Raw genomic sequence first — 25,027 nt, forward strand, 5'->3', positions numbered from 1 at the left:
TCAAGTAAAATATTTGAATTTGATCATTATACAAATCACACACTAATGCCCCCTGCCAGCAACCTACCAGACTACCAGTATGTTATTGAAAGCCAAGACTAGAGTAGAAAGAAGGGGAAGATGAGCAACTTCCCCATTAGCCACTGGTCTGGCTCTTTTCTATGTAATGAAGCTGTGATAACCTACATCCAAACAATGTTTTCACAGCCTTACTCACAGAAGGCATTCTGATATGTGATAGGAAAAGTACAGGTGAAAACTGTGAAACTAATGATGGCTGAATTCCATTTAGCTGCTTTGGTTTCAGGCTCCTGGGTACTGTGCATGCTGGTTTACTGTCATGGGACCCTTGAGAAGTAGCCATTATTAATGTCAATAGAAACCCTGTGCTTTTGCTGGTATGTGAAAATGACCTATTAATTTATTCTTCAATATTCAATATGTTTATACATTTTTTGTTCTTTTAGATTTAATGTGTGTGAGTATCAAGTTGTGTCTTCCTGTGTCTGCAAACCAGCTTTCCTTAAGTTACTCTTGAGAAGGGGTATATTTTGCATTGAATTGAACTAAGTCTAGTCAAGTCAGTTTATTTATATTGCACATTTAAAAACAACAGGTTCAAATCTGCCTAATTATGTGATGCACAATTAAAGAAATAAAATGTACATAGATGGCAAAAATACAGTAACACAGAAAGGCAGGACTAAAAGTGGGAAGGAAGAAAAAAAAATGGCAAAAACAATAAAATCAGTAAAATCAATTACCATCAATCAGCTTGGTAGACCACTGCTGTTCACCCGCTGTTCATAACTCCTTACCATGGAAATTGACAGCTGACATATGGTATAAAAAATCTGATGCCTCTTTGGAGTTTAATGTGGTTGTAAAGCAGAAAGTTGCTGCAGCGAGGGCCACATAAGAATATACAAAGAAGCTTTATCCAGTCTCTGCTTTATGGCTTGCTACCTGCCCCCTCAAAAATGATCAAGTGGCAGCATTGTTATGTGCTCAGAGTGTGGCTCCTCCGCACACTAGGCTACTTTCTTGAGTTCCACTTGCGTCACTCCTGTTTGCAAGTGTTTGTGATTCACCTAAGAGAACACGTTACTGCAAGGGACAGGCAGAGTGGTCTCTGCTCTGGTAATTTTATGGCTTCCAAGAAAACTTGAAATGTGACACACTTGCAGGCTGGTCTGCATGCGAAATTTGAAGAATCTGCTGACACTTGTTTCAACAAGGCAACAGGTTTAGTATATTCAACTGCAACGGTGATTACTTTGATTTTGTTTACTGCAAACAGACTCTTCCTCCAGTTTACCATTCAGACAATGGTGCAATGAGCATGAAAATACTATTTCTAAGGCTGTATGAATGAACTCTCACACCAAATGGAAGATGTTAGTTAAAGCCAACAAAAAAAGTTGCATGTTTCTTAAAGCAATCAGGTGTTCAGTCTATTCAAAATTTAAGTGCTAAATATTGTACTTACTTAAGTATTGCACATAAGTACATATTTGAGGTACTTGTACTTAACTGTACCATAGTTACTAAATAATTCTACTCTACTACATTTCAGAGGGGAATTACTTGTTGTGTCAATACATTTATCTGACAGCTGTGTTTACTGATGGCTTTGAAAATTAAGATTTTAATACAAAACATACAAGTTTCTAAAATACAGTGCATTGTTACTGTATGCAAGTAGCTCAAATTAGCTCCATCTCCACCAGTTGTAACAGTAATCAAATATTATGAAATGTAACAGGGGCTATCCGCTGCATAATCAGGCCTTTGATACTTTAGAATGAATTGCTGTATTTTTACCCGAGTAAATTATGAATGAATGCAGAATTTTGTATCTTTAAATCGCGGTATTCCTGCTTTTACTTAGGTAAAGGATGTAACTGCTTTCCTCTGTGACCGGGGCTCCTCTGGATTTCACCCGGCCACAGCGCATGCCCCTGGGCGCGCGGAGGGGGGAGGGACTAGGGGGTGGGCCGACCAACTGTAGGCAAGTGTGTGTTTGTGTCTCCTCTCAGCAAAGACACACAGACCAACGTGAGACGTGCTCGCTAACGGTTTTTTGATATTGAAAGTTTTGTTTTTGTCGCCTTAAGATTGTTTCGATGTTATATCCTGTGTATTAAAACATTCCGCCTGTAAACGCAATATTTATTGGCCAAAAGCCGCTGACTTCGTTTCTTCTAAAGAGTGTCCGCTTCCCCTCCCCTCGATGAAGCGCTGCGATGCCCTCTGATTTTATATCCCTCCTTAGCTCGGATCTCGACCTCAATTCCCCCAAATCTCTATACTCAAAAGGTAAGATTTTGCTAAATAAAGGTTGCTATGGCGACATTAGCTCGTTTTGTCCTGGTTTAATCGGAAGCAAAATGAATGTCTTAGTAGCTCATGTTAAGCTGCTAGCTAGCAGTAGTTAGCTTCTTTTCTGCTGTTAGCCAGCCTAGCTAGCTTAGTTAGTTAGCTGCATTTGGCTTGTGCATTGGCGAGTGGCGACCTGGCTGGTTAGCTGTACATGTCACAGTGCGTGGAAGACCATGGGTCTCTTGGTTGCTGGTCTAATTAGACCAATGGCACGTGAGATCATATCGATGTGATTAGATTTGTCATTATTTAGCGGACTGATGGCTAGCATTATATTAGGTGCATACCATTAGCCAGCTACGTGAGGTCGTTTTCCAGCCACCACATTGTTCAGGGGTTTAACGTCTAAAGTCTTGGTGGGATTCTGCAGAGGTGTGAGTGTGTGTGTGAGAGAGAGAATGCATGTTTATATCGCGAGAGAAGCACGAAATAAAGTCCATGTGTGTTGTTTTGTTTATCCTCCTTGTGTAGTTGACCGTCCCTCTGTTGTTTTTGTTTGTGGGTGGAATTGAGCCAGTTGTCCATCTCACATTCTCTAGTTTCACAGGAAGAATGTAGTTATTGGCACTTGAAAGCTCAGGGTTTTCTCCCCGTTAAGATAAAGGGTCACTGGGGCCGCGGTCACTAACTCAGTGCCAACATTTATTCCCTCTGTTTAATGCTTGGGACACGTGTCAGCCAACTGTTCTGTTATTATTAGGAGGGTGTTGGTGCATTATCCAGGAACTACACCGTTAACTTTCGTTGTGGTCAGCCGGGTCAGTGCAGCTGTAGTGGCTTTCAGCAGTACTTTGTAGCTTAGTTTCCTCCCTGTTAGCAAGTGGATCAACTTCATGTGGAAAGAAATTGCCAGTCTGTGAATCTGCTATTCAACACTGGCAGCTTTCATGCTTTTGCTTATTCATGAGCAGGCCTTGTACGTGGTGTATTGTTGTGTACTGCTCTTAAAGTGGTAACCTGAGACGCTTGGATTTATGCATTTTGCATTTTGATGGACAATGATGGACAGCAGGTTTCCTCTGTTACGTTACCCCTGTTCTGTAGTGTTGTCCACACTGTAATCACTAGTGATTAAGAAATAATATTTGAACCCAGTATAATCTGTACCTGCCTGCCGCTGAACCTGCTGGTCCACATCAGGCTGGCTGATATGTGTAGGATGCTCATGAGCTGACAGAGAGCGTTGCTCCGTGACCCTGAAATGGTCAGTTGAGTCTGCCATATGGTCACACTGTATCACATGTTGACTGTTTATTTATATCTCAGTAATTGGGTGTGTGCTCATGTTGAGTTCAAGGTAGCAGACGTGCTCATCAAAAATCTTTTGGGAGACCTCATGTGTATCAGACTGTAAGTGAGAGAAGGGTCAGCTGGCCAAGTTGCATTTTGGCCTGCCAGAATACATTGCACCATTTAGTTCATGATTTTTCTGGCTGTGAACGAGGCAAATGTGAAACCTCAATAGTGACCTACTGAGGCCTGATCCCTTTAAAGTGGAAAATGAGTATTAATAGTAATAATGTAATGAATATTTGTGCCAGGTCTTCTAGCAGATGCGCAAGGAAGCACTTCTAGGATTTATATAGTCACCCAGCGCTCTATCTGAAACAAATGTATTGGTGTTAACTGTTTGTCAGTATAATTCACAAAGGGGAATACAAGGTCATCAGACATATATTACAATGTCATCACACATTACATCACATAAACGGCACCCATATCAAATGTTTTTTTTTAATAGTACGGTGCTTAAAATACACGTTGAAAGGAAATTACAAGCACTTGCCCAATCTGGTTACAAATTGAAAAGTTGAAAGACTTAAATGCTGGGAACCTCGTTCAGTTTTCATTCAAGATGGCAGACGTCAGTACCGAGAGATTCATAATGCATCTCAGTTTGGATTTTCATACTTTTTCCTGCTATGTTGCCAAATTCACTGAAGCATAATTATTGACATCCATCATTAGGGAGAGTCTGGTTTATTGGTTCTGGTTTAGATAACAACTTTTTAACACAACAGAACTCATAGGTATTTGGAGAAAATAAGCTTGTCTTTGTTGTGAAATATTCAATAGGAGGAAAAATGTGCTTTGGCACTTGATAAACGGTTATGTGTTTTATATCTTCAGTATTTTCTTGTCCTAGCCATAATGTGATTTTGCATTCTGTCTTGTATATTACCCTGCTCCCTCTCTCGGGTGTTTTCATTTAGATGATGAAAGAATCCAAAAAGACGGGTTAGTCTCAGTCAGAGGGGGAAAAAAATCAGCTTATCAGTGTGAGAAACTTAAGCAGTGGCATCAGTGGTTAGATTAGATTCCATTTTGTGAGACTGAGGCTACATCCAAACAAATATATTTTTAGTTTAAAACAGCATTTTAAGATGAACACAATCTGTGTCGTTTATGATTCCTTCCAGAAAAGGGTCACATGATGAATCAGGGAGGGACACGTCATGACTGACCAGATCCAATCAGGAACCAAATGAAGTCCCAGAGTTTTCAAACTAAAACAGGGTCAGCAGCATTTCCAAAAGTCTCAAGTTTAGGGTTCTGAAATGCTGGAGGAATGTGGACGTTAGCTGTAAATGAAGCAAAAGTTACGTGTTTTAAAAAGGGTATTAGTGTGAATGTAGCCTGACACACAGGACATGCATTGTTGCTCCACATAGATTTGGTCAGACCATTAAATATATCATGTACAATAAGTGTTGCTTGGTGATCATATCTTTAGTGCAAAGAAGTACCCAAATTGTGCTTAATGCATTGTTGTTGCGCTGACTGATTATTCGTTCATATGTTCAGCATGCACCAAGCTGGTGCATGCATCCATTAGGCTCTGTTTACTTTCCATCACCTGAGACATATGAGAAGAAATGAAAGCCCCCCCTTCTGGAAATAATCCTTTAAAAGCATCCTGCCTCATAACTTTTAATGACACATCCATGTCTGCTTGTGTTTGTTTATTCACTGCACCTTTGTAAGCTAGTACAGTTGATCATTTCAGGTTAGGATGACTACGACACAGCTTGTGTTTTGGAAAGGTCAGAGTGTCAAGGAAATGTAAACTACATGTACATACTAGTAATTGGGTGGTACCTTATGTTAAAACACTGATCTGGTTTATTTGTCCGATCTACATAAGCAGGCACATGAATAATCTAATAGAATAGCCAGCCATTCCTCGCCAGTATAATTCAGTTTCAAGGTAAACAGAGATGGTGCGAATAGCCAAAAATGGCATTCTTTGTGGTTTGAGTGCAGTGAGTGGGTCCTTTGTCTGTTTGCTGACATGAGCATATTGTTATGTGTTCAAGAGTGTAATTAAAGCAGTCGTTATTGGGCACTGAGATACATTCTTGGTATGCATATTTTTTCATTTGCAACAAAAACATTGCCTCGTGAATTGTCTATTCATCTGTCATCCCCCGTCTTAGCTCCGAGCCAGCTGCAAAGAATAAAAATGGACTGGTGGCCTTGCCATTTGGCATGTGTAATGTGAGCAGTGCATAACTATGAGATGAGGTAATTTAATTGTTCTAAGTGTAGGTTAAAGTCAGTCCGCCCCCTAGTCGGTTAGTGTGTTGCAGCCTACTTTTGGGCATAAGCTTGTAGAGCTGTGCACATAAATTTATACAGATGTCACCTGACTTCTATAAAAGCAAATGGAGACAACACAAAGTCCACTCCCTGAACCTTTGTCGGTGTCCAGTATTCATTTGGGAACAGCAGGAAGTTAAACTTTTGTTTCTTTTCAGCAGAGGTTTATCTGAGTCAAGACTAGTCTTTTATTTTCTCCTGTAAAGTAAGGCTTCCTGAAGGTCTCTGTTCGTCGAATGGTTTAAGGTGTTTACATGGTTCACAGGAAGCCCATTTCTCTAGTAACCACAAATTATCAGATGCTGGGTCTGTTGTAATGCATGGATGTGTGGTTGCTGAGAGGAAGCACCTTAGTCTGTCCACAAATTAAGGAAAATTAAAGGACCTGGATAGCGTTGGATGTTTTCATGTTGATGAATAGAGCTTTGGATCAAAGCTCAACACTTTTTGAGTCCCAAACATAATGTGATGGTAGGATGGAACATCAAAAACCACCAAGCACCCAGAGTGAGCACCCAACAGTCTGATTCTTCCTGTGTGCTATTGTCAATTCTATGTCCCGGTGCTGTTTGACAACAAGTAACACATGCCTGAGATTTTTGACTTTTCCTAAGCTAAAGGTTGTCTTTGGGAAATGTGTTTGTAGTCAGGAAAGTATGTTACCAAGAGTGTTGTTTTGATATACGGACATTGATTTGCATACTGTTCACTCCATGGGCTGCAGGAATGAATGAAATCCAGACTGTGCTTTTACATACCCAGATAACATGAATGATGCAACAGCAATCTATGTTAATACATTTGTACATGTGCTGATTATCAGCCTTATGTGTTACTAATAACTAAATATGTCAGTACTCATTCAAACAAATATACTGAATGTGTTGCAGGCAAACAGTCATCTCAGTCATTGACTTCGATGGTTGATAAGTTTCATGGAGTTATTGACATAACTCCCATATTGACACTGTAACATGCCCCTGGTCTGTATTCATTCCTTTGACGGGGTGGACTCTGTGACATGCAAGCACCAGGGGAGAGCGAGTGACTTACTCCCCATTCAGGCCAGCACAGTGACGTGGTTGAACTTAGCGTTGACTCATTTTGACCTGATCATCATGTGACTCTTCACCCAAGCTGAGTCGGAAGATGCCCCGCTCAGTGAATGGACATTTCTGTTATCTTTATTATGTCATATAATTATACAGGATTGTATATTGTTTGATCAGGAGGCACTTGTCCTCATTTGAAACAGAATATAAAAGTAAATTTGGTTAACATGGGACACACTCATGAACATTCAAATTCAGATTGCTTTATTGACCATTACATTTACATAAAAATGGGAAATTCATCATGTGGCCATGTCTGTCAGTGTTGCAACAGATTTAAATGTTACCATTAAAATCACAGTGACAAGACCAACAGACCAGACCACAGTGTGTTTAACACAGTGCTCCAACATTTTTGGAATCATGGTTGTAATAGCCCAGTGCTGCAGATGTGGTGTGAGTCTGTGAGTGGCGATGACATTGGTTCATATGTGAATGCTCTTCGTTGCATATGAATGGGTTCCAGGCGGATTGAACACACATTCAGAGGACTCACATCATACACACATCTCCTGTGTGAAAGGGGTAATAGTCAGGACTGAGGTCATGCCGGGTTACCAGTCAATCTGTAATACATCCATACACAAAGACTCTCTCTCTTCACACCATGAACAAAGCACAGCGGACACAGATGGAGGGTTATAGGGGGGATCATGCAGACTTTGCTATTTGCTTCAAGACACATAAAAGTTTATTATACAGGCCGTTGTCCAAGCCTCATTTTGTTTTGAATCCCATTTTAAAAGTTGAGTAAAATGCGTTGTTATGGTTTGTCTGTTTTAAAGGCACGGCTCAGTCAACATGACATGGTTCCTGACAGAAGTCTACAAATGTCATTGTGAACAGTTTAACTGAGGGACACGCTTTTTTACGTGCACAGGACACTGTTCACAACATGATCTGTGAACTATCATAACTCTGTCAGATTTAAGAAGAACCACTGATGATGGCAAATGTAATTTTTTGGCACTTGGAGCACCTACTGCCACTCAGCCCTGCTGTAATGGGATTTGCTGCAGGCTTTATCTGGAAGCCCTCCGGATGGATAAACAAGTTCAATTGTATTTCGGAGCGATCTGTCCCCTAAAGACAGATTCACTGTGGATAAGCACCAGAGCTTTAAGTTGAACTTGTCAGTATGAACTAAAGTACTGTGTTAGTTCTTTATGTGACCTGTCGTGACTTTGTGTTGTCGCTCCCTCAACAGCGCCGCGGACGTCACAGAAGTGCGAGATCATGTGTCTTGACAGTTTCATCGTTCTGCTGGTGCAAAGTCATAGCTGAGTATCAGATGACTACTACACATGCTGGGTGCTGCCGATGCACAGCTGAAATATCCATGTCAGGGTGTTGATGGATCTCTGTTTCTTAGCAACAGACTCCCTAATCATGTGTTTATCTGCCACCAAATGTGGTTTACTCCAGTGTAGCTGCAGTGGTTGGTTATTTTCTTCTAGGAATTACCTTAACATCGAATATCAAGGAATGTCTGAGTGGGTCTGATTACACTAAGCCCATTGGGAGGCTAATTTAGTTTAGCATATGATAGCCTGTGTTAGTGTTGACGGCAGATTTTTTTTGCATATGTGTGGAAAGAAAGTGAGCCTCAGGTTTACTTTCAGTTCCATTACAGGTTTCCAGTTTTGTTACTACCCTCAGGATTACATTAGAGCAAGTGAAATGAACTATTCACACATTACATTTTGGGAAGAAAATGTATTGACCGTATTTCAAAAGAGACTTTTTACATTCAGCTAGTTTACTCTGAACATTTTGGAGCCCATGTCTAGCTGTCAGTAGTGGTACTTTATCTTAAGGCAGTTCTGCATTAGCTTCAGTTTTAGGTCAAGATATAATAGCTGTTTGGTAAGGAACACTTGAGGTATTATGTTTGTATCCTCCTATTATAACGTATCCTTGGTGCTTAAGGGGTTTATCTTGTGAGAGCACCATTTCAAATTAACTGACAGTGGAGGCAGATGTTGTTCTGTCCTCTTCCAGAAAAATGTTGAATAATTTTACCATGAAGGTTTATAATTTCAGTGGGCTCCATTTCTAAACAGACTTATGGCAGAACTGCTATGAGAAAATTTCTACCTTTTCGAGTTACTTGCTCCTGTAATAAGCGATAAATCTTTGTGTTTTTCAGAACCTAATTTATCTTCTCCTGCTCATTCCTTATGACAGAGTCGGTATATGACCTCCTCCCCAAAGAGCTCCAGCTCCAGCCGTCGTCCACCCAGACAGACCCACCCACCATGAGCCAGAAGAGTGGGGGAGAGGCGGGACCTCCCCCCTCTGCAGCTTTGGCCTCAGGTGAGCTACCTGCTCAGTCCATGAAAACCATGATCTGGGATCAGTTTCCCCCCGCTAAAATATTCCCCAAGACCGTAGGGGTGAAGAAACTAATATGGCCTTGTATCAGTGTGTGGGGGCAACTTCACCCTTTCACCAGTTTCTGAGACAATAAATATTTGTGACTGTTTGAGTTGATATGGGCTGGTGTGGTATTTACATTTTATCTAATACTTCTGGCATGTTGAGTCATTTTAGATTTTACTCGGGTATTCCAGGGTTCCACAAAGCTTTGGTGGTACCAGTTGAGGGGTGGTGGCAGTGTTAAAGCTGATTTTTACAGTTGGACTTATATTTAAATATATTTTGGGAGCATCGGTTTTTCCATTATTGTGCTGTGTTACAGAAACCACCCGGCATGTCTATGTTAGGTGAACCTGCTCGGTGCTTCACATGTTTTTGTGATGAACATCTTTATTGCAATCCCAGCGTTAGAATGAGAAGAAGAGAAGAGGCTGTTGGGGCTTTAATAATCACCCACACAGCAACTGCATTAAGTGCCTGCAGCTCTTCACCTAACAGTTACACTTTCTAAAACTAATTAACTGAAAAGAGATATTTAAAGGTATATTATGGAGGAAATGGTTACTGTTACTGGTTACCAGCTCAATACCAGAACACTGCATGCTGCTCTAGTAGGAAAGTTACATTTGTTTTAATGATGAAGCCAACACTTTAGCAAGCACCCATCCGTCCAACAGAAAACAGGCCAACTCTGTGTTGCTCTTCACCCCCATCGTCTCCTTCAGTGCTCACCAGCAGGTGAAAGCCAACCCCAGATTCACTCTTGTTTTGGAACGGGCTCTGTCTGCTCAGCGTTTCGCCTCACTAGATTTGTGTTTTTCAGCACTGTGACCACGATTTTTGTAGGATGCTCGCTACTTATGGTCTGGCACCTGGTCACTACCTTTTTATGCAGTCCTGACTTGACCTGCGCACTTACTGGCTGTGGGCTGTACACCAACCGCCCAAAGGTTGTTGCCCAGAAATGTCCTGAACACAGCAAAATAATAAGAAAATATGGGCAGCGGGCAGGATCTCTGCAGATAAACACACCACCACACACTTCCAGTGGGTCATAAAAGATGATTTTGTATGAGCCTGTACATTGTGCATAGTACACTGCATAGCATATCTTCAAAAACATAGGTTTAGACTGTCTTCTAATGTAATAATAAGAATAAATATCTAGCTAACCTGTACCATGCTAGTGTCAGTAATTATGAAATCTCAGTGTCTTATGTGTAATGAAAGTCATACACAGTCCCCTTTTCCTGGAAAGCTTTACTCTGAATAGCAGTTCCAAGTAATGTTGAGTTTGCATTAACAGCATGCTAACATAGCTTGTTTTTTCTCATTTCACACATTTGTTCAGCAGCTCTTTTCCCTGTAATGCCTGTGCTTCATGCTTTTTTTTCTCTTGGCTTATTAGAAAGTTTGAAATCTATTTACGGCAAAACTTCATGCAGCATAACCAGTACTGCTGATCCAGATACTGTCCTTTGGCATAAGCAGTCATCTCAGACATCCCTCATGCGATGACACTGTATTGTGTTCCAGTGCCTGTGCCTGTATTAGCACTTTCTCTCTGAAGGTGTTGGTATACTTTGGTTTTGTTTTTAAATGCCTTAACAGGTTTCTAAAGCAGAAACAGCCTATGTACATTTGCCATTGATGCATACTCTTTTACTCACTCATACAGCAGTAGGTCATCTGATAATTTATTGAGGATTCAAAGTGTTTGAGGTTGCAGCTGAATGATTAATGTACTCCCATGTTTCAAAGCAGCTGAGATTTTCAGTATTTATGAAGGTTCTGTCTCTTTACGAAACAGTGAAGTTGCCCCTAACAATCGTTGGACTGTCTTTTAAGTATAATTTAGCAAACCAAACAAATATGTTCTGATCTTAGATCATGGTTCAGGGCAGCCGACACCAGCTTTAACTATGAAGGATGCTAGTCTTGAGTTTCATTCAGACAGCAAACTAACTGGTCGACAGTCATGTTGGAGAGAGCGCTTTTGTTAACGCTGTTAACTATCCTGTGTGACCCAGCTGGCCCTAAGCAGTGCTGATCAAAAGCATGACTACTGTGATGTCCTTCAGATCATCATTAACCAAATACACATGCTTCAAAGTGTCTATAAATGGTCAACTTCAAGAGTTACTCCTTCCTTCAGTGTATTAACTCATCCAATTTACTGATTGACAGAAGTTGAATCTTGAATGATCAGCTCTCTTGTTGCTCATTGGCTGTCTCGTTTTTATTGCAGGAAGTTCCCTCTGAGGCAGGGAGTGTCTGCATATAAAATGGTCTGCAGTTCACTGCTCCATAGGTCAGAGGCTTGTTTATTCTGTCTCCATGGCTACGCTCAGTCCCAACCAAATCTTCCAATTGGCATGCGCAAACTACTGTTTACTACTGAATGCACATTGCACAAACTGTACTGTAACCCTGGCAAATTTAATTTGGCGCCACATTACCAGCTTGCAGATTTGGCTGTACAAGAAAGTTTGACCAGATTTTGTTATGTTTCTTTCTGGCAATGTGTATGTAACAATTTGTAGCTTGCTTTTGTTTTTGTAAACAAAGCATGTCAGTTTTGTCACATTGATTTTAATTGAGAAAGGTTTTGTAGGAATCAAAACATTGTGGGACCTATAGTACCCTTCTCAACTTTAACTTCAGAATATTTGATCAATGCTTGACGGCTCTCGCATGCACAGTGAGAGCATATAACCCACAACAGTCTGTTGAAATTAGAGTTGGGAAGAGGGGAAATCAATACAAATCATGCACAAATTCAGCTGCTTGAATGGGACTGCTAGCCTGCTCTGTGCTGAACATTTATAATAACATATTTATCTGTATATACTACTACAGATGCCACCTCCTCCACCTCCAGTCCCTCTGCCTCTTCCTCCCTGGCCATGGGAGTCCCATCCACTGGCTCCTCTACCTCATCCTCAGACCATCTCAAGGTTCCCCAGCATGTCCACTCCACCGGAGGCGATGGAGTTGGAGCTTCAGAGATGCAGAGCATGGAGGGTGCTGTATCTGCCCCCAGCAGAGGCAACAGTGGAGCAAACACTGCAACAGGAGACGTAGGGTCAGGAGTGTTGTCAGGGCTAGGAGTCCAGCAGCCTCAGAACACCCCGTCAAAACGAAGGCCTGTGTTGAGCATATCCCCGCCACCTGAGGATCTATTTGACGACAGCCAGATGTCTTGCCAGGAGGAGCCCGCCGTATCTGTTCCAACGGGTCCAGACTCAGAACACAGCAGCAGCATGTGGGCTGATGACTCTGTCTCCAACTTCAGTTTGATCAGCTCCATCTCCTACAACGACAACACAGAGGTGCCGCGCAAGTCCAGAAAACGCACCCCTCGACAGCGGCCTGGCCCCAAGCCTGCTCCTCCGGAGGACAGCATGGATGTGTTTGATGCTGACAGCGCCAAGGCCCCGCACTTTGTCCTATCCCAGCTGAGCACAGACAAGACCAACCCCATAGCCAGGTGGGAAAACATTGAAGGCTATTTCATTTGGATTTATTTGGTGTAATTGAATTTCTGGAAGTCATATTAATGAAAATAAAAATCATGTGATTTTTGTTGCCCTGCAGCTCGCTTGAGTCAGGAACTGCAGTGAAAGGTGGGTCACTGTCTGCTCAGTTCCACCAGAGGAGTGATGGGAAGGAACTAAAGATCCTGGTGCAGCCAGAGACCCAGCACAGAGCTCGCTATCTGACCGAGGGCAGCAGAGGTTCTGTCAAAGACCGCACACAGCAGGGATTCCCCACTGTCAAGGTTTGGCACAGACTGTTTTTTGTCACAGGAAAAATATAACACCAAAGCTGGAATTGGACGATAAGGCCAAAAATATGCAGGGCAGCCAGTGCGGAGTACTGCGCAATACAAGAGAATGCTCATACCAGTTCAGACACATCAGAGGCATTCACTCGTTAACTAATACCCATGAGCACATAATTTTTTGAGAAATCAACAACCAAAGCAATTTTCAAAGGGCAAAGAAATTGAAAACCAGATCATCTCAGAGCAACTTTACCTTTTACTGATAAATTTGGGCAGGGAATTGAGGAAACAGCGCCTGCCCTTGATTCATTAATAAAGCGCTTAGCCCTCGACTGCTCCACTGGGGCTGCTTAGTGGCCAGCAGATAAAACTGTGGCTGTGCTGAGCAGCTTCCAGCTGTTATTGTGAGTAAAGTGTGAAGCACTCAACAAAATGACCCTGAAATTCATAAGTGCACATGTATTGTATAATAACAAAAGTAAAAATGTTAGAAAGTGCATTTTTGAACAAATTTATGTGATGCAATCGAAGATTTGCCATCTGCATTGCATTTCCTTGGTATGCTTTTGTGAGATCCATGCAGGGAGAGAAAATAGATCTGACTCTTTCTGGCAACTCTGGCAAGCATCCACACATTACATTGCACTTCTCAGTATGCTCAGGTTTTGTGGCACTCTCGTTGCTTAACATGGATGCTTCAGTAAGAAAACCTCACTGGGTGTGCATTACACAACTGCTTCATGAACGGTGCACTTTGAGCTTAACACAACTTAATTATTTACTAGTGTTATGTTTTGTATTATTAGTGAAGGTCAAGTTACTTACGCACGTTTTCTTCTTGTCCTCAGTTGGAGGGTGTGAGTGAACCAGTTGTGCTGCAGGTGTTTGTAGCGAATGATGCAGGCAGAGTGAAGCCTCACGGTTTCTACCAGGCGTGCAGAGTGACGGGGCGCAACACCACTGCCTGCAAGGAGGTGGACATAGAGGGCACCACTGTTATTGAGATCCCTTTGGAGCCCAGCAACGACATGACACTTGCGTAAGGGGTTATGGTGTTTTGTTGATAAGTTGGGATCAGTTAGTAGTCTCAGTACTTACTATGTTTGTCATGTATTTCCCATCCTGTGTGTTCTACAGGGTAGACTGTGTGGGAATTCTGAAGCTGCGTAATGCAGATGTGGAGGCCCGGATCGGTGTGGCAGGGTCCAAGAAGAAGAGCACACGTGCCAGGCTGGCCTTCAGAGTCAACATCCCCCAGCCTGATGGATCAGTCCTTACTCTACAGGTCCCTTCATCACCCATCCTGTGCAGTGAGTAGTTCAGGCACAACATCAATTAAAAAAAACAATCAACATTAGTTCAAAGCTACAAACAGGCATCACAAGGCTAAATGCTAGGGGATGGTGTGTCCAGTGATTTGTAGTGTTTGGCTTTCGTCAAACATAGCATTTAGGATGATGATTAGGATGAACAGACCTTATTTTTTGGCAAACACTAGTCCAGCTGTCAATGTGAGGTTTGATTCTTTGACTCTTCTGTCATTCTCCAGCCCAGCCAGCAGGAGTGCCAGAGATCCTGAAGAAGAGTCTTCACAGCTGCTCAGTGAGAGGAGGAGAGGAAGTTTTTATCATTGGAAAGAACTTCCTCAAAGGAACCAAAGTTATTTTTCAGGAGAACATTGCAGGTGATGTAGCGAGATTTGTGTTATCTGTGTTGTTTTTAGTTGTATCTCAGTGTAATTCATGTGGATATGGGTCTGTGCATCCTCTGGTGGATGGAAGAATTAAAGAATATTTGTTGTATTTGTAGATGATAATTCCTGGCAAGCAGAGGCAAAGATTGACATGGACCTTTTTCATCAGGTAAATGCAGTTGAATGATGCACCTCTGTTTCTCCTTGAATATGAACTGCTGTGTTAAACCTGCTTGCTTTTGTTGACTATACTCTTCATGAGATCTTATTAAAATTGCCCTTTTGGATCTCTTTTTTCCAGAACCATTTGATCGTGACAGTTCCTCCGTTCCAAAATCAGTCAATCACTTCCCCAGTTTCTGTGGGAATCTTTGTGATGACCAATGCTGGTAGATCACATGATGCCCAGACCTTCACCTACACTCCAGACTCAGGTACATCCTCTAGTATAAGCACAGAGGGCACTTCGTTCACAATCTGCCCACATGGAGCTAACATAGTAATACAATTTTGAGGATACTGTGACCATATTATATCAGGGCAGGAATTATGCCACAGCCAGACGGCCAGTGCCATAGATGCCCCAGGATGTGGCCGTAATGCCTCTTCTGCGACATGGCTAATTTAGCATATCCTGTCTTGAAATGGCCACTGTGCCCTTAAAACTACATGCAACGCAGCAAATAAACAAACTCATGTTTCCCAGTGTCTCCATCATCACACTGGATATCAACAGTAGCTCAAGGTTTTAACATTAACAGCTAGTTCACTAGCTAACAAGTAACTTTACAATGTAAGTACAAGCAGGGAAACACTGTGTATTGCACATACTAAAGTTTACAAGCATATTGCTGCATAACTAACTATGAACGTACGTCTTACTGTGAGGTCTGACTTGCAACTTATCTGTATTCGGCATTCAGTAATTTTCAATTAACAGTGATGTTGATAGGTATGCGTCCTGCATTAAAATCCGAAAGGACAAAGTAAGCTCACTATTGACGCGTTCAGGGGATGCAACCTTTCTTTTCCTGAGACTACACAGTTAATTAACAGTAGTTAATTAACAGAGTCAGTGTTTAATTTGGCGTGTCTCTGATACACCAACCATTACGAATTTTAGTGAGAAGGCCTTGCCATAAAAATAACTTAATTCCAGGCATGTTATATGAGGGAAAATGCTACCTGTAGTTACACCAGACGCATTTTAAAGGTTTTAGTAGGGCTCAAATACTAGAATGTCTCACTGTCTAATCACAGAAACAAAATCACAATACACCATCATCGGTTAATAAATTGCGAAAACTTCATCTCACTCTTCAGGTGATAACTCAAATGTCCGGACAGTGAAAACAGAGGGACCCTCTCTGGTCAAGACATGTATATTTGATGGCCAGGTCAAATCTATGTCTTCTGAGCAAACTGACTGCTCTAGTCAGCCTTCCAAACGGCAAGAGGACACACCAATGGAAGTGTCCACCAATCCACCGCCCACAGATGTCTTTAAGGTAAGATAACATTCATTCTCAAGACAGAGGAATCAAAATATCTACTTCAGAACTGCAGTTGCTAACATTTTTGTTTCCCCTCTTTTCTTAGCCTTCCCCTGACCCTCTTGTCTCAGTGCAGCAGACACTGGAGCTCAGCTCTAGTCCTCATCCAGGTGGAGAGTCCTTTCAGAGCCCAATGCCCCTACAACCTGAAGACGTGGAGCTTCCCCAGGCGCCCCCTGTCTTCCCCAGCCTAGAGTCTCTCAGCACCATACAAAAGCAAGACATTGCCCCCACACCCTCCTTCCCTGTGCCAGGAGATACTACAATACCCCCTGTGACACCCGATGTCCCTCAGCAATTCCTCAGAGACCCTCAGGACGGCTTGCCTCCTGAGAGTACCAATAATAGTGGAGGGGTCGTGGTCGTGGCCATGCCCCAGATAGCAGCTCCCTCACAGCCGCAGCCACAACAGTCACAGGTTCCCCTGTTCCCGCAGGAAGGGGTGGCCCAGCTGGAGAGGGCAGTAAGGGAGCTACAGGCTGGAGGTAACACCACACTTCAGCAGGTGTTGGAGGCAGCTGTAGCCCAGCAGCAGCTGAACTCTGTGCTGTACAGCCCCACGCCTTCTGCAGACTCCCTTCAACAGCACGTCCAGGAGAACATGAATAGCCTTAGATTGGGAACCACAGATAATTCACTATCAACACAGCAACAGCTACAGATACAACAGCAACAGCAGCAACAACAACAGCAACAGCAACAGCAACAACAACAACAACAAATACAGCAACAGTTTCAGCAGCATCAACAACTGCAGCAACAACAGCAAATTCTTGGTAATCTTCAGCATCAACAACAGCAACACTTACAGCAACAACAACAGCAAGTTCTTGGCACCATACAGATCCAACAACAACTTATATTACAGTCACAAGACCAACAGCAACTGCAGCAGCAGCAGCAGCAGCAACAGCAGCAGCAGCAAATCATGGAGAATATTCAACAGCAGCAACAACAGTTGCAACAAAATCAGCAACAGCAAGTCCTTAACAACATCCAACTTCAGGATCAGCAACAACAAAATCAAATACTCACCAATTTACAACAACATCAGCTACAACAGCAGCAGCAACAGCAGCAAAATCAAGCACTGAGCAACTTACAACAGCAACAACAACAACTGCAAGAGCAGCAGGTCTTAGAGAATTTACAGCAGCACCTTCAGGCCGAGCTGCTTCAGCCCCAGATCCACTCCTCCCCCCAGGTACAGCAGCCAGTGTCCCTCCTTCAACAGGCTGGAGATCTGCTCACCATTCAGACCAGCTTCCCAACACAGCCCCCATCTCACACATCTCCCCCACAGCAGCTCTTCCAATCACCCAGGCCCCTGGCTGAGACCCAGGGCTCCCAACAGCAGGTCCAGGCCGCCCTGCTCCAGAATACACTGACTGTCCTGACTAGTGGCAGTCTCAGCTCAGAGCAGCAGTCAACAGGGTCAACACTTTACCTGTCCCCAAATCCTCAGCCCCAGCCACAGCAACAGCAGCAGCTGGCATTCATCTCCTCCATGGAGACATCCAACCAGCCCCAGTCTGTTGCAATGTTTCAGAACCAACCCCAAGCTCAGCTTTCCCAAATACAGCAGCAGAGCACTCCCATGGAGCAGCAGCAGTCTCCACAGCAGAACCAACAACAGACAACACAGCTACCAATGGGCCAGCAGGGCTCCTTGTTCCAAAGTATCCCAAACCACTCACAGGCTAACCCTGTCCCCCAGAGTCAGCTTTCCCAACCCCAGCAGACAGGTCTGCTTCTCTGCACTACAGATTTAAACCCACAGGCTATTCCCCCAACCATTCTCTTCAGCACCCAGACCCAAGGCCCTTCCCCTATGGGGAGCATTAGCGTTGGAATCCAGCCAGACCCAGCCGAGCCCATGTCCTTCCAAGACCAGAGCTCCTCAGGCAGCAACTCGACATCCACTGAGAACCAACAGCAGAGCCTGTTCCAGGAACAGCAGCCAATGCAAGTGGGCCCAAGTTCGAGCAGCATCCCGAGCAGTCAACCTGTGGAGCTGTTCTTGCCACAGACATCTCTGTCTAGCCTGCAGAGCAGTATTGGCTCACAGGAGCTGAACAACCAGGCTCCAGCCCCTGGCACAACCATCTTTGTGGTACAGGGCGGTGTGGGTGTGGTAGCCAACCCTGGCCAGCAGCCTCCAGAGCAGCTTTTCCAGACAGCTGTGGGTGGGAATGTGGCTCCACAAGGACAGGCCAACCTGTTTGTGTTTGGCATCCAGAATGGTAAGATGATTTTGGTCATCATTTGTTGAATTCTTGTACATGTTCAGATGCTTCCCGAGTTGCTCCAATGTCGCTGCCAATGCCTTTACCTACTGTTTGATTATAGTATTTATTTCCATTTTTCCTTTCTTCCAGATTCACCCCAGCTGCTCAATTCCTCTGGACCCACCCTGCCAGCTCAGAGCCAGCCCCAGAACTCCAGTCACATGCAGCCTCTGTTGGACCAGCCCATGGCCCAAGCTGCCCCCTCAATGCCAGCCACCATGCACAGCAGCTTACAGAACACCCTTCAGGCACAAATGCAGTCCAGCTTAGAGAACGCCATTCAGACCAGCCTACAGAATGCAATACAGACAAACACACAAACAGCTCTGCAGTCCAGTTTACAGGCAACCATAGAAACAAGCCTGCCAACTCCAATGCAGACCAATTTACAGACACAGATACAGAGCAGCTTACAGAATCAGTTGCAGGCATCAATATCTGCATCATCCAACATGGATAAAATTGAGGACCTACTGGAAACCTTACAAAAGCAGTGATAAATGTGTGGACTACGTGGGCACTAAGGAGAGTGAGTGATATGTAGCCGAAAGTTATACGTCCTTACACCAACAAACAGAGTGGCGGTAGGTGGTGTTTTTGTGCCAATTCCACAAAACTAAGAGAGTTTTAAACAATTAAGAATTAAATGCCCCTTTTACCTAAAACCCAAGTTATAATCCCGTATAACTCCTTGTTTTTATGGAATATTTATAAATAATTTTAGTCATCATACATTCATTGTCCTTGAATTGATGAATCTGCCTTTGTTATTACCCCTCTTGCAGGATCAGAGAGGCCTGTAATAACTGCTTTATCCATCAGTCTCAGAAATGCAGTGTTTTGTTGGTGTTTTAAAAATGTGAGCCTAAGAGATGATGACAAAAACCTACCCGGTTTGGTGGAAAAACTGGAAAGGGATAAAGAATGTCAGTGACGGGGAAACAGGGGAATAGTAATGTGATGGAGATGAGTCTGTAAGAGCAGGCAGAGTAGATAAAAGAGCCAGCCATGGAGTAAATAACAGATTGCACATAAGTGTCAGATATAGGCTGAATCTCATTTTGTGAGTGTGTGAACTCCAAGCCTTCGCTTCATCCCGAGAGGCCGAGACTGTGAGATGTGTTTTTGTCTGTTCATCACGTGGAGCGACAGTGGAAGCTGGCATACAAACAGGGATGACATAATGTCTCAACCACTTTATTTAAACTTCTTGGATGAAGTAATTTTTTTTTTTTTTTTTTGCAATTAATTTAAACCATGTGTTTGCATATGTCAACAATCTGACTTAAGTCTACTCTGAGAGTAAAGACCGTTAAATGAAGTACATTTGTAGAATGTTATGCCTCCATCGTGTCTGTTGGCATGGCTGACGTCTGCACCTGAGCAGACTCGTATCAGGAGGAGGAGAGTTAAGCATTGATATCAACTCCACAAAAATGAAATTAACTCGCTCACTAGAATGGGTATCAATACATTGTGGTATTGCAGTGGATTCCCCCATGGGCAGACAGAGGAGGGACCGTTAAACACTCGCAAATGAGATTCAACCTGCAGAATAATGTGACTCGGCCTTTCGTCATTGGCACCTCCAAGTGTTTTCATGCGTTCAGGCCTCATTACTGGGTTTGCAGATGCTTTTCTTGGTGAAATTTTAAGAAGCATTCAGCTATGTAGTGTGTGTATCTTTGTTTTGAAGAAGTTGGTAACCTTTACCAATTTAACGTGGATAGAAAGAAACTTTCCACCAGTGAAAATGGAGTGTCGTGTGGTTTTATAAACATTTTATCTCAAGCACTTTATAACCTCTAGCTAATCCTTATATCCGTCCACAGCTCTCTACTGACCCAGCTGAATTTGTACTCGGAAACGTCCAGTTAAAAAACAAGGAAAAAAAAAAAAAAAACAAGAAAAAAACATAAAGCAGTTGTCTTTGTAAAGGTAAATACATCTTAACCAAGCATTTTTACATTTTGTCATGTCTGAATATTTTTGAGGTCTAGGACAACTTTGTATAGAACGTCTGCTCACTGTTGAATTCCTCTTTGTATTCAGTCTCAGTGGTCCAGTCAAGTCTGTCCAAAAAAAAAGAAAAAAAAGAAAGAAGAAGCCATTCCCACTAAAGCATTGTCATTTTTCAGTGTTGGGGTGGTAAGAAGGCCTTTTGTGTTTGACACACTGACAAAACACCGAAAATACTGATCCATTTAGTTCGTGCATTGAAATGAAGGATTTTCATCGTATGCTATTTGTACTATTTTACTGTTCAGTCTGTCACTTGAGACTGTTTTACCTTGTGTTGTGTTAAATATTTAAGTTTTTGTCTCAGTGTTGGTACCGTGTGCAGGCTGGCGCCATGTGAAGTTGGCATCCAGTACCCGTCCCTTGTGTTGTGAACAGGGGCTCACTGGTAAATGAAATCTCTGTTACATAGAGGCCGCCATTTTGATTCTATCTATGGTGCTATGTGCAGGAGTGATGGGCACTTCTGAGGTGAGGTTAGTATGTAACAGTTTCTACTTATATCAATCGCGCTGACATTATTTGTTCGTTCTGAAGCGGAGTGGAGTCCAGAGAGCGGGCTGTTGTTGTGGGGTCAGACTGGAGTGCACCCAGGCATAACCAAAGCTCCTGTTGTGAACCGTCGTCATCTTTTCTCATACTTGTCCTTGCAGATGCCCTCATGATGTTTACTCATTTGTATTTACTCGTCTAAATTATGCAGCTCTTACATGGATAGCAATTGAGCACGTTGCTTCGTTCAAGTACAACATTTCTAAACGACACGTAAAGGTACTTTGTTTCATGGATCAGTTAATCTCTCATCAACATTTCCACCAATTTGATACATTTTTCATGACATTGCTCTATTTTTTGATGCAAAATGACACTGCTGTACTTTCCATATCTACAACAGTCGCCAATTTGGCATTATCAAAACGCCAACCTTTGAGAAGAATTCAAATGTTAGAATAGCATTGCTCACATATGCATTTGTTTACATTTTCATAGTCACACTATTTTGTCCTGCGGCTGTTAGTGATCCATTTTAAAGTAACTTATCTTTTTTAGACTTTTGTATCCATGTATCAAAATGTAGAGTATTTTTGTAAAACTAAACGTTTTGGTTGATGTTCATCATAGCACAGAATATCATTGCTGGTATGCTTCCCTGACATGAAGTGCAGGTTTATTGTGAAGTGTTTGAACTTAGAAATGTAATTAAGTGGACATCAAGCAGATATGTTAGAACTTAATTCTACTGTTTTAACATTGACTTTACCCAACCTGTATGACATAATACATGGGCTAGGTTTCTTGTGTGTATTTTTACTTCTTCTTTTTTTTAATGTCATGCATCTCAAATGGCACTTTGACTCATCCATTAACTGTAGGTCGGGTTAGAGCGCAGTAGTGATGTTTCCAAGCATTCCATTCCTCTTGGGTAGGGGAGTTTAAGAGCACACGATGTTTGTGGAAGAAGTGCGGAACAGTAATGCCTCTTGAAGCCATACCAACACAGAAAGCCAACCTGTGACTTCAGTTTCATGAATGTAAGTTTTACCTCATGGTGTGGACATAGAGCTTGCTCTACATCTAACATCGGACCAATTACAGTTTTAGAGAACATATATTTTGAGGCAGAGGGGACGGGTGGGGTGGCACCAAATGTCATTTGTATCACTGTACGTTTGTCAGATTGTTTTGTCTTGGATTGAGGTGTAATTTCATGTTTTCGCGTCCAGTCGTTTTTATTTTGAGCAATCCAGGATGCTCAGTCTGACTCTTCGAATAGCCACTTCCACCTGAAAGAAACCACGTGAAACAGGAATTTAATGGCGGTGAAGATAGCACACAAATCTTTACACAATATCGGTTTTGTCCTTCAGTCATGTAAATGAATATCCATGTATATTTAAATGTGAAATATACTGCAGGGGTATCTTGAATTTCAATTGTGATGCTTTCAACAGAACTTTGTGTGCCTTGATAACTTAACTGTTACTCTGCTGTGTTTACTGGTGTCCCTTTTGTGTCACTGCTATTTGGCTCCACGTCCTTTTTATTCTCTAGGACTGTTTAACATCAGGACACTTTTCAGTGATTGAATTTTTATTTCCGAACACAAGCATAAACCACAGTCCATAGCGTATTTTGAACATTTTCTGTTTGGAAACCCATTGCGAGATATCAGAGTGAGCACTCTCAACATAATATTGTGCAGCTTCACCAGTGAATTGTCAACTTTGTTATTTTCTGTTGAAAATGTTTTCTTCATGCCTCATGAGATTTGTACATGTGAGGTAAAAGGGACGAGACCGTGGAGATTGTTTTATGGAGAGCTTTCTTGTGTTGATGTGCTTGTCAACATTACTATTGTTGCTGTGAAATGCTTGATCAAAAGGAGCAACCATGATAAATTAACTGTTAATTGCCAATAGTGTGAGCTGTATCTTGTGTGTAATCAGTTTGCTCACTTTTCCTAGTTCGCTATCTATTTCACATTCTCCAACAGTTCTGTTGTATCCGTTCTGTGTAGCTTGAGCTTTAGTATCTAGCCTTAAAACCCTGCAGTCGGGATAAAGGTCAGCCCCAGTGTGTTATCATACATCTTAACTATTATTAACATGTATTTTGCCTTGGTCTGGACATTTGTATACTCTTCTGTTTATATCTGTAATCCTGCTGCTACATTAAATGAATTAATAAAAACTTAAGCGTCTTGATTTACTTCTTCTGTCTTAGATACAGTAGTTACAAAAAGCCCTGCAAAGTGTTTATATTAATCTCTTCAAATAAAAATACTGCGTGTTCCTCGCAATTAGTGTAGTAAATCAATACACTGTAATCATAAGACAAATCTGGCTTCAAGTACAATATATTGGCACAAATTGATTGCTAACATCAGGAAATCAGCTGGTCATAGTTTACTATGGTTTAGTTTACTAATTCTTCTGTGTAGAATTTGTTGGAAGAAAGCTGATGGATCCTCGGAGTTAAAACCGACATCAAACTCGGGTTTTTTCTTGAGAGCAAGGGCAGCAACCAGTATGGCCAACATGGCAGTCAGTCCCCATATGTGATACTGGGTTCCTGAATCAGGGTCCACAAAATGAAAAGAGTGCAACGGCCCCACCAACCCAGCAGCACCGTGGGCAACATAGTGGTCCCTCTCGCTGGTGAAGAAATCCAGGGGGACTGGGAACACAGAACTGACCTCAGCTGGGTTTGGACTGGGACAAAATGACTCCTCTATGAAGCCAATCACCGGGGTCACCAGCAGACCATTCTGGTAAGAGATGGAGATGGGAGGGGGTAACGTGAGAAAGAGATGGACCCAAAACAGCTGATGCACTGAAAGGTAAGAATGATTTTTATTGTCCTACCTTACTGATCACAGGGAAGAGTCTACAGACAACCTGAACCTCATCTGACGGTAGACCTATCTCCTCCTCCGCCTCCCTCAGGGCTGTGTGCACATCATCTCTGTCCCCGGGCTCTCTCTTCCCACCGGGGAAACACACCTCACCACCGCTGGTCCGCAGCTACAGACACACAAGTCAATCAAAAGTTGACTTAAAGATATTTTAATCCTTCACCCAATTACCATCCATTCGGATCACCTCTTTGGAGCGCACGGTCATCCAGGTGTACAGCTGTCCGTCCCTCACGAACAGTGAGATCAGTACTGAGGCTTTGGGCAGCACCGGGAGAAATGACAGCTTGTCTCCCATGTCAAACTGCTTCAAAGTGGCTATCGTCTTCTCTTTAATATGCATAGCAGCGAGTATAATCAACCTGGAAGCCAACCTATGTCGCAAAAGTCAAGAAAATACCTATATTTGGAATAAAATTGGATTTTCAGGTCCGACAAAGTCTTTTATATACCGAGGGTTAACTTCTTTTCGTTAACCAGTACAAAGTGTAACAGAGCTACGCATTGACGTCACAAGGTGCAACGGCAAGCTAACCTTAGCACAAGGCTAACGATAATGTTAATGTTTGCAGTAGTATATGGTAACTAGCGTAACATGTCACTCTCTTTAGCGCTCTATATCACTCACGTAACTTGAATGGTTAATTTCTACGACGGCTCGGCTGCGGTTTCATGACAACAAAATCCTCAAAGCGGAAAATATGACGTCACATTAAGCGACGAGCTTCCGCGTTAGCTACAATTAGCCGGCTAGCTGTCAAGGCGCAGTATTGACAAATATGTTTGTGCTTCCCAAGAA

The 25,027-nt window shown here is 42.6% G+C and overlaps 2 protein-coding genes and 1 long non-coding RNA gene across 5 annotated transcripts; 1 reads left to right on the top strand and 2 right to left on the bottom strand.

Annotated features, from left to right (window-relative positions):
• Nucleotides 1-1,984: 1,984 nt before the first annotated feature.
• On the top strand, nucleotides 1,985-23,504 carry LOC143322403 (nuclear factor of activated T-cells 5-like). 3 transcript variants are annotated; one of them, XM_076733575.1, is made up of 12 exons: nucleotides 1,985-2,319; nucleotides 9,282-9,410; nucleotides 12,333-12,963; nucleotides 13,071-13,254; nucleotides 14,109-14,299; nucleotides 14,398-14,570; nucleotides 14,810-14,944; nucleotides 15,070-15,122; nucleotides 15,255-15,387; nucleotides 16,277-16,461; nucleotides 16,553-18,749; nucleotides 18,885-23,504. In XM_076733575.1, exons 1-12 carry the CDS (start codon nucleotides 2,247-2,249, stop codon nucleotides 19,289-19,291), a joined length of 4,491 nt encoding a protein of 1,496 aa, XP_076589690.1. In that variant the 5' UTR covers nucleotides 1,985-2,246; the 3' UTR covers nucleotides 19,292-23,504. The 3 variants fall into 3 exon arrangements, with proteins under 3 accessions (XP_076589690.1, XP_076589691.1, XP_076589692.1); XM_076733576.1 differs by lacking the exon at nucleotides 1,985-2,319 and adding an exon at nucleotides 11,722-11,784 and having other exon boundaries at nucleotides 9,333-9,410; XM_076733577.1 differs by lacking the exons at nucleotides 1,985-2,319; nucleotides 9,282-9,410 and adding an exon at nucleotides 11,625-11,784.
• Nucleotides 12,674-14,828, bottom strand: LOC143322408 (uncharacterized). The gene is made up of 4 exons (XR_013077287.1): nucleotides 14,737-14,828; nucleotides 14,359-14,563; nucleotides 14,086-14,224; nucleotides 12,674-12,786 (listed from the first exon to the last, which is right to left on the bottom strand). It is a non-coding gene; the product is annotated as an uncharacterized LOC143322408 (long non-coding RNA).
• Nucleotides 23,505-23,591: 87 nt separating the features above from the next.
• On the bottom strand, nucleotides 23,592-24,866 carry nudt7 (nudix (nucleoside diphosphate linked moiety X)-type motif 7). Its single transcript, XM_076733579.1, has 4 exons — nucleotides 24,857-24,866; nucleotides 24,416-24,602; nucleotides 24,179-24,337; nucleotides 23,592-24,081 (listed from the first exon to the last, which is right to left on the bottom strand). Exons 2-4 carry the CDS (start codon nucleotides 24,569-24,571, stop codon nucleotides 23,713-23,715), a joined length of 684 nt encoding a protein of 227 aa, XP_076589694.1. The 5' UTR covers nucleotides 24,572-24,602; nucleotides 24,857-24,866; the 3' UTR covers nucleotides 23,592-23,712.
• Between the last annotated feature and the right edge of the window lie 161 nt (nucleotides 24,867-25,027).

The sequence above is a fragment of the Chaetodon auriga genome, chromosome 6 (assembly GCF_051107435.1).
Source record: "Chaetodon auriga isolate fChaAug3 chromosome 6, fChaAug3.hap1, whole genome shotgun sequence".
NCBI lineage: Eukaryota > Metazoa > Chordata > Actinopteri > Chaetodontiformes > Chaetodontidae > Chaetodon > Chaetodon auriga.

Bases quoted from the DNA above. Each gene is read 5' to 3' on its own strand.
- nudt7 (XM_076733579.1), bottom strand. From the start codon at position 24,571: ATGCATATTAAAGAGAAGACGATAGCCACTTTGAAGCAGTTTGACATG. The intron at 24,338-24,415 runs GTGATCCGAATG...GTGTGTCTGTAG, and splicing joins TGACCGTGCGCTCCAAAGAG to CTGCGGACCAGCGGTGGTGA. The intron at 24,082-24,178 runs GTAGGACAATAA...ATCTCTTACCAG, and splicing joins TCTTCCCTGTGATCAGTAAG to AATGGTCTGCTGGTGACCCC.
- LOC143322403 (XM_076733575.1), top strand. From the start codon at position 2,247: ATGCCCTCTGATTTTATATCCCTCCTTAGCTCGGATCTCGACCTCAAT. The intron at 2,320-9,281 runs GTAAGATTTTGC...TCCTTATGACAG, and splicing joins CAAATCTCTATACTCAAAAG to AGTCGGTATATGACCTCCTC. The intron at 15,123-15,254 runs GTAAATGCAGTT...TCTTTTTTCCAG, and splicing joins ACATGGACCTTTTTCATCAG to AACCATTTGATCGTGACAGT.